A 16,049-nucleotide genomic window follows, 5' to 3' on the forward strand; every position below is an offset into this window, starting at 1 on the left:
AAACTAAAAAAAATTAAAGAATTTCCACTCCAAATGAGATAGTAAATAAATTATTTTGTCAAATGAAAGTTTAAGTTCTTATAACGAAATTAGAAGAAATATATACATAGATAAAATTGTGATCAATTGTGACCAGGAAAATATTGATTTTAAACCACAAAAAATTGCATTTTTGGCAATGATGGTAAACAAGAAAAAATAATAATTAACAAATTTAAACCCGTGTTTTACATTTGATTTAAGATCTGGGTTGTTTTTAGGACAATTTCGTATAAGGTACACAATCTTGAAGTCGAAGAAAAATCAGCAATTGAGATTCCTAAAAGTGCAAAAAGCATTGAGATTGCATTTTCAAATTTTAGTAAAACTTTTGATCAGTCGCTATAAATCAAAGTTTACATTTAATGTACAATTTAATTACTTTCAATTGATTCTGATATATAAGTCAAAACTCTAGAAAATGCTTGATATATTCGAGGCTAAAGGCTGAGAAGTGAGAAATATTTTCCCTGAGGCGGATCTACGCACTTTATTAATCATTTAAGCCAAAAACTAATCATATCAACTAATCATAGCAATGAATGATTTGATACAATCAATTTTCAATCATTTTATCATTAATTTTCATTGCAAATAATTGCATAATTTAGCCATGAGAAATATGTATAGTCCAAAGCCCATAAGCAAGTCATTGGCAATATGCATAAAGTCAAGAACAGGCAATAATCTTTGCATATCTCAAACATAAGTAAGACAAGCAGCAAAAGCAAAAGCAACAGCAACAGCAACAACAGCGGCAGCGGCAGCAATAACAGCAGCAACAGAGCAAACACAGCAACAATAAAGTAAACATCAAAGTGGAAAAGATACATTTTGTATCCAAAGGAGTGCGTGTGTGTGTCTTGAAACGTCTGCTTTGGTATTAATAGCAAATTTGCACGAAGTAAATACCAAAACTCTAGATATATACAGATATATATATGTATATATATATAGATATAGGCTGAGAGACAGACAATCGGCAGCCAGTCAATTATCAATAGACAGAGAACCGCAGCTATCACTGGGTACAAGTGCCATGTATCTTTGGGTGTGTGTGTGTGTGTGTGTTTGTGTGGAACACATAGATACATTTGTAGCTAAACTGTTGTTGTTGTTGGTGTTGTGCTACTTCACCTGCGTGTCATGTATTTCAGTTTGGTTTTCATTTCATTTTGTTATTGTTGCTGCTGCTTGTTGGTGGCCACTGCACACGCAAAACTAACCGCAACATAGCTACTCTCCATCTCTCTCTATCTCTCTCTCTTCCTCTCATACGCGCTTTGCTCTCTTTTTCTCTCTCTGTCTCTCTAGTGCTCGCTCTTGTTCGCCCTCTCTTTCTGTCTGTCTCTCTATATGTGACTCTTTCTCTTTCTCTACGTGTTTGGCTCTCGCTCGCGCCATCCAGCGGATTGGCTAGCCTCTCCATCGTCTACGCTGCTGCTGTCATTTAGGCCACACCTCTATTTTGTTTCCCCTCCCATCCCCAAACCACCCCACTCTACGAGCACCACCACAACCCTCCCTCCCTCCTTCGCCCCATTCCCACACAACACAAACACATCTGCCAAAATCCATAGACAAAGCGACGTTTGCGTGTTGCCACTGGTTCTCCCCTTTCCCACACTGTTGACCATATCCATTGAGGACCCCCCACCATTCAGATCCGCTCCTGACTTGTGGTGGTTGGGAGTCAAGAGCATAAAGCTCTACGTCCATCTCTGGGGCTACCTAATGGCTTTAAGATGCCATCTTGGGGGTTGGTTGTCAAAATGAAAATGGCTTTTATGTATTTGGCGTGCATTGGGGTAATTTTATAGCAAGCCAACATTTAGGATTCAGGGAATTAGACTTGGGGGAGAAACACAACTACAGCAATCATTATTATACACCCACACACACATACACACACACACCAGTTGGGGGTGTACATACATATATATACACACATACAAAATGGGATATATGTTTTAATTGTTCAAATATTGATTTCTTTCTTTCTTCCCTAGGAATAAAACGAAAATGTCATAAGTTGACTTAAATTTATGCTTTAATTTATACATTTTTATGATGAAATTGAGTTCAAAGAGTGAGACAAAAACAGAGAGTGAGGTAGATGAAAAGATATTAAGGGTCCTTTGCGTGTTTTCCTTTTTTTGTCGGATTTGGAAATTAGGTTGCAAAATTATCTGATATGTGTTCAAGTTTATGAACCTTTTTTTCGGGTTTTTTTTTATTGGATTTTTGTGGTTTCCGAAAGTGAAGAAGACTTGGCAGTAAACTACAAAAAAAAACTAGTAAAACTGGCAATAAGGATGAATATAGGATTCAAATAAACCACTTTAATTTAGACCTTAAGTTAACAATTTGGAATAAAGGTACAATTTAGCATTTCAATAAAATTGTTATAGTTTTGTTGGTAACAAGTTTTATAGGATTATGAAGAGAATTTAAGCCAAACAAGTGTTCATTAAATACTTATTAGGATAAATGTCAAATAGATTGATTTACTTTGCGAAATGTAAAACTGTGCGGAGAAGGTAAAGAGGTAAACTCTGAATTTTCCATGTTTCATGGGACACCCTCAATTTGTAAATAAGAAACATCCTAATTTAGTATATTCTGTATTACCTAATGATTAATCAGTAAAGAACTCAATACATATATAGTGAAAACATTTTTATGATTTATTTGTTTGGACCGAGTGTGATGGTGTTAGATATATGTACATATGTTCATGACCGAATTAGGACTCTAATAGATTGAAAAAGGTTTAAGAAGCAAATTGAGAAGAAAGATGCTTAATTAAAACTAGAAAGGACATGAGATATATAAGGTTAAGGTCTCATTTATTGTGTTTACTTTAATATCTTTCATTTCCTAGACTATTTCGTAAGGTTCAGTCTCGAACTCGACATTTGTCGGTCTTTCCGCCATGCAAACCGCATAACCAAATCCAACAACGATCGAATCTAAAATGGCGAACTCCCTCCAATTCAGTTGAGTTTCATTTGTCTTAGAAACTCTTATACCATCCAATAAGATCAGCTGCTTGCCCAAGCACACCTGAACAAGTTTTGGTTGCTGTATAAGAGAAAGACCACAAGCCAGCCGGATTACCAACCGATCTGAGAGATAGACGTCGAGAGAGAGAGCAAAACAAGAGAGTGTGAGTGTTTTTGTTGCTCTCACCCACATGCGGCTGAGACATGGAAAACACCTGGTAAAAGGTGAGTATTGGATATTGGTTGTCAAACGTCAAGCAAAACCATAAAGTCATTGAGTATAGCCAGATCGAAGCTCAGGCCAGGGAGCATGAGAAGAGTCTCTCCTCGGTGACACCGAGCAACTCCGATGACTGCGACTCCGACGACAACGAGTCGCATTCGTGTTCGGCAAAGGTGAGCCAGAGCCAGAGTCGGCTGATGGCTGAGGTGATGGTTGGGCTGCAGGTAAAGACGGAGAGACAGACAGAAATACAGCCAGCCAGACAGAGACAGTGAGAGAGAGAGAGTGAGTGCGAGTGCGAGAGCAGGGGAGGATTGACCAGGCTACTAGCTGACTGGCGAGGTTCGTCTGCGCAAAACCTTCGCTCGTCCAATCAGTATGAACTCGGTACCCGCCAGCGAAGATACGACTGACAGAGACGAGCGCTCGGCCAACAAGAACATATAACAAACAGATATATTTCAACCACAAGATACAAGATACTTTTTACAAACAAATTTCAAGTAACTCTTCACATTTGCATTTCGTTCGTTGCGCGTTGTTTATGAAATATACAAATTATAATAATAATAATATTATTATTAATAATTAAAAAAAAAAAAAAGTTAAGAAAAACAAATAACCCCACCAAAAGTGCCTTACAAAATTTCTACCTTCAAAAATACAAAAAGAAAAAACTTCAACTAAATAAGAAACTGCCAAACCAACACAACAATCAAAAATTTAAAATTTTGTTAATAACTTTAGCGACAGACACAAAACGCGGAAGTGCAAAAAGCCGGCGGCTTTTTACAGGATGATCATGTAGAGCGAGTGCGCGCAAGAGAGAAAGAAAGAGAGAGAGAGAGACAACCAAATTACAAACAGAAATTGGCATAATAATTATAATTAATTCAATTAATCAGAGCAACAAAGCAGGAAGCACGCTACCTACAAATATATATCGATCGATATCTATATCCATATAAATTATTATTTTTTTTGGTTTTTTTTTTGTCATAGTGCAAATAAATATTATCTGTATGAATATATATCCTGGCAATCTGATCAATCAATCCATCAATCGAATAAATCAAAATTCACAAGAAAATTAAGTATTCTTTGAGTGCCATTGAAAAATTGAATATATCTATCACAATCTACCTAAATTTTATGCCTTGAAACTGTTTTTTTTTGTTTTTAAACACAAACTGGCAAATAAATTAACTAAAGAAAAGCGGCATCAACATTAATTGAAAAAGTCAAAATCAACATCAAACGGCAACAGGAATTGCCCTACCAAGGAAATCCTTTTGAATAATAAATTAACATAAATTCTAAAATCATTTTCATAAAAAATAATTCCAAAACACAAGACGCCAACTTTGTTTATGTGTGTGTGGCGTTTTTTTGTTGGGTGTGTGTGTTAGTGTGTGGCATTAATTAAAAATTAAGTGCAATTTTTTTCGATTTTATTTAATGCCAATAAATTAAATTCTGCTTAAATGCATACGGATATTATAATTGGTGATCAATTTGCCGCCAACAATAATTATTGGGTGATGCAGGTGAGTCAATAAAATAAAAATAAAAACAAAAAACTAATAGATCTAAGAACTTCTGCAGTTGGAGATGAAATTCTAATAGGATTTCTTTTCACTTTTATTGAGAGGCAATAAGAATTCATATTTGTACAGAAATCCATTTAAAAATATCTGACAAAGTGTGCTAATTAAAACATTTTTATGGCAAATTAAATTTTGGCAAAAAACAACAACAACACACATACACACACACAAAAGCAAATACGAACAATAATAACAAAAGCAACATTTAAATGCTTCCGCTTATCAAAATGCAAATGTTTTTTAAGGGTTTTTTTTTTCTGTCAGATTTCTGTAAATTTGTTGTCTTCTTTTCATTAATTTTTTTTTCGTTTTTTTTGTTATAAATAAAATGCATGCGGTAAACAAATTAACTTGATTATCGATATAGCGGATATATTGTGCATATGTATATAGCTGTATTTGTGATGATAATAAAGTGGGAACAGGCCCCAAAAGAGAGGAAGAGGCAGAGGTAGAGACGTGTTTTTGGACAGATTAACACCTTTTTATACCCTTTAGGGCTGTGAAAGGTATATTGATAAATATATAAATATCCCTCAGGGTGGATGTATTTATCCTATTAACGAATCTATAATGATCTTTAACGATCCTCAAGAGCTAGAAATTATCAACTTCAGTTTGAGCAAATGTCAAACACAATGCAGAAAGGCTAAACATTGAATTTGTTAAAGTTCCTGCATATCTTTCTTCACCCATTGCTGGGTATCTGAAGGTCGTTATAATCGTATCATTTCTCGTTGTTGTTGTTGTTTGAAGTGTCGTCCCATCATCATCATCATCATCATGCCCAGTGATTATTTGTCAAAGCGCCGTCGGTATTAGCTGCAATCGATTTGTAAATCTTGTTATCACCTGCCCCGGGGCAAAGCAAAAGCAAATTGTTTGCCCCCTCTTTCTTTCTTTCTCTCTCTCTCTCTCTCTTTGGTTGGCTTATTTTAAGCCGTTCTTAAACAGAATCACCAGCGTCACAGTCGGTCAAACTCTTTTGAAGAGTCGATTTGTCGTTGATCGTTTGGCCGCACTTTTCACGCAAGGAAATTGTAGCGTTTGCCTTCTTGTAAATGTTTGCCAGCTGAAGTAGAAGGCAATTGAATGGGGCGGGAGACCTCTCTACCTACGGGAGAGACTTTGACAGTGTCCCTGTGTCTGTCTGTCTGTCTCTTTGTCGTTTTGTCGTTTGTTTGTCCATTGTTTGACTCGCGCTTACTTGCGAAGCTCTGGGTCAATATTTGTGCACAACACTTTGCCAATGTGCCAAGTGTTGTTGCCTCCAAAAGGGGATATTACATATGTATGTATATATAGATAGCCAGTCAGTCTGGCAGTTTGTCAATCAGTCAGTCCGTCAGTCAGTCAGCCAGGCTGAGGAGCGAGTTGATGATCCGTTTGTTTCATTATCCAGACAGTTGCCAGTTGGGTGGCCAGACAAGATTATGACTAATATTGCGTATGAGTAAACGTTTCTTTAGAATTATTGATCCTAGACTGTTAATATATGTACACTACATCGATGTGTAATGTAATTGAATAATTAAGAAAATATCCCCACTTAATCCTTATAAGTTATTTTGTAGAAGAAAGTGATAAGGCCTTTGAAATTAAATTCAGATCTAACCAAATTGTTTTCAAATTGTATTTTCTTTAATACAAATAAGTCTAGATAAATTTATGGAATTGCCTATTAATTACTTTAACTTTAAAAAGAAAATGCCGTAAAAGTTTTCTTGCTATATTTGTTTTTAAATCTGCTCAATCATTATTTCAATATCTTATACCCAATGAATTGATTTCTATAGGTTAATTGTTATTTGTTTAGAATTGTTTTTTTTTGGCCAAATCAATGAAGAGCCAATTTCAGCTTATCGCTGACCATATAAATCACTTTTCACATGTCTTATCATACTTCTTTCTATCGACTGACTTGTTTGTTGTTGTGTTTTTAGCGACACTTTGTGTTCACCAAGTATTTGACACGTCGGCCTACCAGTATTACCCTGTATTGATAAGATCATAGATATTGCCTTACTCAACAATACTCACTCACTTCCTTCCACAAGTTCTATAGATAAACAGACAGCGAGTGTAAGTCTGTGTGACTGCTAGAGAGAGAGAGAGAGAGAGAGATGGAGAGTAAAAGAGGTACAGGGACCCCCCTGTAACCTTAAAGCTAACAATTCTCCGGAAACAACACCATAAAAAGAGTTTTTTCTTGTGGTTGTCCATGGAATGGCACCCTCCGTCCCTACGTTGTTTCTTCTTCTCTGCCGAATCCCGAATCCCCATACTCATACCTTCATATATACACCATGTCACCATATCATCACCTGGGTGTTCGACAAGTGTTCCGCCTGTCGCCATCAATAGCTGCACTAATTAGGCATGTGTTGTCAAATATTTACACACGGTCGCAAAAGTACAAAGCAGTGTCTCACTGACTGACTGACTGACTGTCTGTCTGACTGGCTGAGTGACTGCCTGATAGATAAAGCCAAGAGCAAAGTGTAGAAGAGGGCCATGCAGACCATCACCAACAGGAGATGGAAGGGACAGAGGGGACTTCTTCCGTTTTTTTCTCGCTTTTGTCACTGATTTGTAACGATAAGTTTTTGGTAATTCCCACGACTCAGCGAACGATTATGACGAAAAAACTTTCATTGACTTAGACTTACATACATACATACATACATAGATATAGACACGGACGTAAAATGTATCCACACATACGTATGTTTGTTCTTTATGACATTCTTAGATTTTATGGATCGTTTATATGGAATTTCAGTGAGAAATGAATAATTGATCTAATCGGGCACGTAGACAGTTGTTTTTCCCCTACACCCCCCCTCCCCCACTTTTTTTTTTTTGCATTGCATTTGCTGATTAATGGACAGAAACATAAAGTCGCAAAATGGATAAGAATCTGGAGCTAAGAGATTTATGCTAATTGCTCAAATCAAATGAAACCTAAAGACATAAAGCGTAATTTTTCTTCTTTCTGTTTCTTTTTTTTCTTTCGTTTTTTTGATTTAAACAAAGAAATGAAATGATTTCTATGTATTATAAATGATTGCAAAGTAAATATATATGAAATTGTTTTCATTATCTATAACCGTAAAATGTATTTGCATTCACAAATCACAGAAAAGGCGGCCGCCTTCAAAGACGATGGGTTAACAAGAATTGCAGCTTGATGATAACTTTTTGTTCGGTTTCGTTTCGTTACGTTCATCGTTCATCTGGGCCATAAACACAATTGAAATTGAAGCGAAATTAGATACAAAAACAAATTGTATTTGGTTTTATATTATTTCGTTTTTGCTGCCCGATAAGATACTGTAATTACAATAAGAAACAAATTTAGTTCAGTGTCAATAAGTTCACTTTCCATTTCGAAACCTTTTTTTTTTGTTTTGGCACGAGCAATGACTAAACCGAGTCGAAAGAGTCCAATATGAAATCTCATTAAATTGCCTCACTGTGCACAGTGTGATATCGCGAAACGATTCATTGTCCAAAATAAAGCAGTTCAATTCTATGCAAATCCCTTGTCGATTTCCTCAATAGTTTCGAATCATATTGCCAGTGTTTTTTTTTCTCCTCTTTATTTTTTCTTTTGCCAATTCATGCAAATGAAAACGAAAACTGGCACACACAGAGAGACTAAAAGGAGTGAGTTAGAGAGAGAGAGGGAGAGAACTATTGGGCAAATTTGATTGATATGCCGCCTGTCCAAGCTGGAGGTCAAGTTTGGATCAGACATCAGCCAGGCGAAAATTGCCAAATTGCCAAACGAAAAATCAATCACTCACAATCCATTGAATGCCCCCTACAAAACGGGATTCCGAATCGAAAATCTTTAAGGAATGTGCCAAATTGAAATGTAGAAGAAACCAAAAACAAAAAAAAAACGAATAGACAGTTGCCTGAAATGGAAATCAGAGGATAAAGTTTCAAGGGCTACAGTGGTTAAAATTTAACAAATAAGAATTCTAAGATTATTATTAGAGAATTTATTTTATAAGATTTGTCTATACAATGAAAAGCTGTTTATTGATGAACGATTCTAAATTTCTTGCAGTTTTTATTTCACATACTAAAGTATATCAAAAATTAATATTATCTACACATTTCTTAGACTAGTAACCACTATGCCCATATCCTCTTTATGGCACGTGAGCTCAAGAGAAAGAGAGAGAGAGAGGAGCGAGAGAAATATACAACCACAACAATAAAGGGAACCCTTTTAGTTGGCTAATCCGAATTTTTGGAAATCAACCAAAAATTTTTGATAGATTGCTGACCAAGCGCCAGATTTTTTTTTTTTTTTTTTTTTTTATTAAAAATTCGTAGAATTATGTAGAAACATATTTGGGATTTCCGATCCTCTCAAGCTTATTGAGGTGCTAAAATCACAAAAATTTTCTATATATACATAGTTTCAACATTGAAGCGCAATTCGTTTCAAGTTTGATTGGATCAGCCGGAGCACAGAAAAAAATAAAAAACCAAAACAGAAAAAAAACCAAATCAAAATATAAAATGCTCAACAGCTGACACACACACACACAGACACGGACTTGAGACACGTTTTGAAAATAAAGCTCTTTGGAGATCTCATTTGATGCCGCATTAAGATCAATTATTTGATTATGAAATCAAATCTGCGTAAAATCTTCAAATAGTTGTCCAGCTTAGGTCGTACCCAGGTGACCCAAGTTGTAAATTTTAGTTGAAAATGAAATTTATTTTCGTCATTCTCAGTTGTCAGAGTCGTCGTAGCCGTTGTCAAGGCGAAGGTGAGAAAATACAAACAACACACAGTGAATAATATGTGTCCAATGAAACATCTAAGATCGTTGGCTTCTGATAAAGCCATCATCATCATCATCATCATCATTGGCCAGGCAGCAGCATCATTATGATGTTGAACATTTCAAACTCTAACTTTTAACTTAAACTTAACTAAACCAAACCAAACAACTCAAAACAAATTCAAGTTGCAAAAAAATTAAATTAAAACTTGACTTTAATGGCAAACCAATTAGGTTTATGTGATAACATTTCGCAACAAAATGAAGTGAAAACCAGTTTCTATTTCATTTCACCTGAAAAAAACTTCCAAAAACTGTATAAATACAACTTTTACAGACTTTTAGGTAAAACAGATGGAAAAGTCTTTCAATGTTCCTCTTCAAATCAAATCTTGTATCAATCTTCCAAAACAAACATACGAAAAGGTAAGAGCTTGGTTCAAGAACCAACAACAACTATCAGCAGGATCAATTTCAGGAATTGAAATGGCCATCCGAGTACTTTAAAGCTAAAACTAGTTGAGAATTACAACTAAAAAGTTTGACAAAGCATAGAAGAACCAGATACTATCTTTATTTGCATGCCATCGAAAGTTTTTAGAAATCATTTAATCAGAGTAGATATATCCAATTTGTGATTTATACAATGAACACTTTAAAATAACTATTAAAATTTAATCAAACTCTTAGAGTTAAAGTATAAATCACTCTGCCTATATGTTATATAGAAAATTCAGCTCATTATACCTAATCATAGACTCTGCAATCAGAAGGATAAAACGATTAGATGCAGGATGTTCAATAATGCAACTAACTTAACTACATTGTTTATCAAGTTGTTGAATTCAATTTCAATTCATTCAATTATGGAATTATATTTGTTTTGATTTAATTGCCAACTTTAACTTTATGTGTTATTAATTGCCACAGTCAATTGTTGGGGGGCAAAAACACAAGAAACACAGACTAAAGTCTTTTTGATTTGATTTAATCAAATTATAGCTCAAATGGTGCCCATGACACACACACACACACAAACAAATAGACACACACATGCGCTTAAAATTACTTTGAAAATTTTTGTGGATTATTTGCTTATTTAACTTTTATCACCAATTAAAGGCGTCTATTGATTGTTGTTTCCATATTTGATCGATCGATCGATCGTTTGCGCTAATTGTCAGAGTACGCAAAAAATAAAAATCAAATCGAAATGTAAGGGAAGAGGAAAACGAAATATATATAAAAGAGAGAGAGACAGAAAGACAGCACGCGGCTTCGTAGCGCCAGGTACCAGGCAACAACTGTGCACACACTTGGCCTAAAAATACATCACTTGGCCAGGTTGAAAAATTCGTTGATTTTTTCTTCTTTTATTTAAGTTTTTTTCTTTTTTTTTTTTTTGGGCAATTGACCCACTAATCGTTGGTATCAATAGATGAAATACAGAACGTATACACACACACACACACACACACACACAGTCAGACGAATAGACAGAGTTATTGTTATTGTTAAAAGGTTGGCCGTTGAACTCGTTCTACTCACCCCCCTCTTGTATGAACTAATGGGCAGGTTATATGTACATAGATAGGGCCATAATACTTGCTATATAGCAATTCGGTATGCATATTTCCTGTTGCTTAAACACAAATTAATTGCCCGCAAATCCTGTACGAGTGAGCGACTCGAACCGACCACCGATCACCGATCACCGCTCACATTATTCAACAGTTTTCATTTCAAATTTTTATTGATTTGCATTAAAACTAAACAAAATGAAAAGAAAAACTCAACAACATGTTGCGCATGCGTAAAGTTCCCCTCTCGGCGGCCTCGTGTCAGGCTTCAGTGGTCACCTCTTTGCTCTTCAATTTGATCGGAAATTGGTTTTATATAAAATGTTTATGCCCAGGTCTCTGCTTCCTGGCTATGGGGTATGGGTCACCCTCTAACCTCTACCCTCTACTCTCCCTCCATTTGACTCGAATTGTCAGAGCTTGAGTGGACACCCCAATAATGACATGGATTGTGTAGCGTGAAATTGTGAGAAATATCTTTTAGCGACGCTTCGTCAACATCAATTTATGTTTTATTAGGCATTCATTTTTTTGTTTTTTTTTGTTTTATCGCTATTTGTTTGCCAAAGGATATTCAATATCCTGATGATATGCAATAGCTGTGCGAAGGTTTTTATGCAGATGAATGAGAATCGATTTGAGCTAACCACCCTTTAAAAGGCAATAACTAAATGGGGTGACAATAGCCAGAAAAAAACTAAATAAACTGAGGTGAGAAATTGAATTATTTAACGATATTTTAATGTAGTGAACAAAAAAGGAAATACGTTTGGTGGAAATTTTATTCACTTCCGCTCCAATCTTTGAAATGTATTTTGTAAATATAGATTTTTAATGATCTAAAGCAGACTTGATTAAATTTTTGCTTATTATTTTTAAAGACAAATCAAATTTGTAAACAAATCACGTTCAGTTTTGCTATAGTAGTAAGTATTTCGATATGAGAGAGGTCTAAACACAGTGAAGACTTAATATAAAGGACACAATGCTCTTGAATCTTTGCCTAAAAGCTTAAACTACTTCATTAAATCATTACCCATGCTTTTACTTTTATTCTTTTGAACTACATGTATTTAAGATATTTGAAAAAGCAGTAAATATATGTGTTTGTTTAGATTCGTAGCTAAAGTGCTGAAAATATTTTAATCTATTTAAAAGTTTTCAAAAATGTTTTAATATCAAGTTTCAATTAGAAGCACTTTAAAAAATACTTTTGAGAAACATAACTGTAGGAACAAATAAACTAAGAGGTAAATTTACACTCTCAAGAAATCATTCTTAGCTTTTGAATCTAAAATATATAACAAATGCGATAAGCTTGTTATTTAATATTTTTGTTTAAATTGGAATTCCCTTTGCCATAATTTTAAATAAATTTATGCAACATTTGGAATTACTTTTTAGAGAATTTTACAATAAATCTCCACAAATTTCAATGTACAGATCTATATACAACATTCACAGCATAAAATGGCGCCCCAGACATGAAGAGAAGAACAACAATAATAATAACAACGACAACAACATGAATAGTAAAAGCAACAGAAACAGCAATAAGCATAATAGTTTGAGTATCATTCAGTCTCGAGTGGCTGTGTCATTAGAATAAATAAAAAATAAACCCCAAATAGAAACGATAGATATACAACTTATATACAAATACATTTAAAGTCAGCCAATAATGAAAATAGATACACAGAGAGACAATAAAAGTAGCAGCAGCAACAACAACGACAACAACAACAATCGATAGACACATAGATATAGTCAACAACATCAGTCAGAGAGATATGTAAACTAAAGAGCAGAAAGAAGAAAACAAAAATGAAAAAACTGTCGCAAATTGCGGTCATTCGTCATGCGCACATGAGCAGAACGACGGCAGCAACAACAACAACAACAACAACAGCAGCAACAAATGCTTAGCAAATGGCGTCGTGGCAAATGAGGGGAGGCTCGCTACTTGAAGCCCCAGCCATAAATACACACACACACACACACACATACATAGTAGATAGATAGATGGCGGGGCAGTTGCCACTGCTGCTGCTGCTGCGGCTGCCGTTTCTGGGGTGCTGCAGGGCTGACTGGAGACCAACAACGTCATTCGAAATCTGTTTCAGCAACAACAAAAAAACATTAACAAAAATCTATCTAGCCTTTTATCGACTTGAACTTTTTGTTGTTATCTTTGCTGATGAGAAAAACAAAAAAAAAAAAACTAAACAGCAAAAATTTTAAAAGTATATATGTATCTGCTCGTATATGTGTATGATTGTGTGCTCAGGGAAGTAGTTTGATCGAAAAAACAAACAGGGTAAGAATCACAATCAGTAAATTTCCATTGACATTTTAGCCAAAAAAAATAAAACATTTCCATTGGCAAGCAATGAATAATGTTATAAAGATATTAAAATTCCCCCAAGCGACAAGCTACATGTTGAATAGTCATCTAATTCCATGGTATTAAAGCAGTCATATTTAGAATTTATTTACATGACTTAAATTCATAGAATTTAGCAAATAAATAAAATTAGAAAAGGTTTTCATCCACTTTTATTTCAAATCGTTTTGACTGTTTAAACTTTTTATAGTATAGTTAATTTCAATGGGCAAACAAATTTTGGAATTATTTTGTAAATTAAGTCTTCTTTCCCTTCCTGTTCTATATAAGAAATTTTTAGTCCTTTGGTTTTTTGCAAATCTTTGAGAGGAACAGCACGATAAAACGAAATTAAATTAACTGAAAAAATGTTGGAAAAACTTACAAAACGCTTATTTACATACCTACATATCTGAAATATATTGGTAATCTCTTTACGAAAAAAAACATTAAAAAATCTATTTTCTGTCCCATTTATGTTTTTAAAAAACCTTTGATCAAAAAAGTTAAAAAACTTTGATGAAATAAACAAAGATGGGAAAAATGAATTACAAATCTTAGCATATATGTACATATATGTATATACAGCTGGTAGGAGAAGATTATTTTGGATTGCCATTTCAAAAATATTTCGAAATGGTTTTTTAAGAGTTTCAAATATATAAGAAATAAAAAGCATATAAATTGTTGTGGTGTTCTAAACTAAAGAATATTATTAGAAATTTGAAAATTAGAATTTATGGGAAACTTTGTTGCTTTCCAACCCCCTTTTTGGAAACACCCCTGTCCACCATACACACGGGAGAGAGACACACTCTCGCACTGCCTAAGTATGAAATGTGTTTTGATTTGCTGTGCTTGGCAAAGCTTTTGCCGTTGCTGCTGGCTGCTGGTTGGACGCTTACAGCAGCGGGTGTTTTGTATTATTGTTGACGGAGGGAGGGCGAGACAGAGAGAGAGATAGACAGAGAGAGAGAGAGGTGGGGGTGGCATTGCTGCTGATAGGTAGTCCGTTAAAGAGGGGGGCAAAGGGGGAGTGTTGGAGCAGTTGCCTCAACATGGCGACTTTGACTATTTTGCTGCTGTTGCCGCTGCTTAATGGTGCTTAACTGCCGTCGACTGCGTGAATTGCGCATGTCCCAAAGCACACACACACATAAATCCAAAGTGTATATACATCTTATGTATATAGCTATATCGGTCTATGTGCTGCGACTCTATGTATATAGGAAGACAATTGCGCTTAAACAGTTATATGAGAGAAATGAGAACAAACCAAATTGAATGAGGAAGCCAACAAAATTAAAATAAAATTATCTACATACACACACACACACATACATACATCGCCATTTTGTTGACTGTTAGAAATATGTATGTATCTACAAAATGAAATTTATAAACAAATTAACACAAAAACTTTCTTTAGGGACAAAAATAAATCGAAAGTTAAATGCGTCAGCCGAAATAAAAGTAAACAACTTTTTTTTTTGGCAATTGCAGGAAATAAAAAATAATTTAATAAAATTATTTACTGTCTTAGAAGACGATGAAACATCTTTAAAATCGAATCTATCTGAATGAATATCATTATTTTCACAAATGCTTTCAATTTCATAATAACTTTTTAACCATTTAGTTATAGTTTACATTCACAATAGATCGATCTATCTGCCAAGTCTCTGTCTGTCCGACTGTTTTGTTTCTGCCTTTCCCCAGCCATCGATCGAGCCATTGTTTAGACATTCATTCGAGCTCAATTTTCCCATCGCCCCGCTTAGGTCCCATCATAATAATGATGATCATTATTATTATCATCGTCATAGTGAGTCGTCGTCGTTGCCGTTGTCGTTGTCGTTGTTAGTTATTATGACCATTAACGCTATTATTATGAAAATTTTCAGCATCATTGATTTTTGTTACCGATTTTCTAATTTAACCAAATTATTGTTTATTCCCTCCTTCTTCTTCTTGTCTCGCGACGAGACGTCTTCTCATCATTGATTTATTTTAATTCCAAGCTTTCATCCATTTGGTAGAGTGTTTTGTTTCACTTTTTGTTTGACGGTTGTTTTCTTCTCTGTTAACTGATTGCGTAAATAACTTTTGGGCCTGAATGAACTCACACACACTCAGCTTTTTCTTCAATGAAATACCGAAAACTAGCATAAATTTGAAGTTTTGATTGGCAAAACTCTTAAAGTAGTCAACATAGTTAGGACATTATCTAGTTTTTCTTTTTGAATTCCAAATTCTCGTCTTAGCAAATTAATAAGTCGATTTCAAAAATCAATTGAAACAGATTTTGATACTGACTTAATTTGATAGAGCTCTGTAATTGATATTAATAAGTAATGTATTTACATAAATTAAAATTCGTAAATGCTTTTAAAAGTTACTT

The 16,049-nt window shown here is 34.6% G+C and overlaps 1 protein-coding gene across 1 annotated transcript in view; it reads left to right on the forward strand.

Annotated features, from left to right (window-relative positions):
* The first annotated feature begins 4,741 nt into the window (after positions 1-4,741).
* The window catches only part of LOC6645858 (dendritic arbor reduction protein 1), a 34,658-nt gene continuing 23,350 nt past the window's right edge, over positions 4,742-16,049 (forward strand). Inside the window, exon 1 of the mRNA XM_023177655.2 lies at positions 4,742-4,814. Coding sequence (XP_023033423.1) covers positions 4,752-4,814 — 63 coding nt within the window. The 5' untranslated portion in view covers positions 4,742-4,751. The remainder of the gene's footprint in view (positions 4,815-16,049) is intronic.

Source organism: Drosophila willistoni (genome assembly GCF_018902025.1).
Source record: "Drosophila willistoni isolate 14030-0811.24 chromosome XR unlocalized genomic scaffold, UCI_dwil_1.1 Seg8, whole genome shotgun sequence".
NCBI lineage: Eukaryota > Metazoa > Arthropoda > Insecta > Diptera > Drosophilidae > Drosophila > Drosophila willistoni.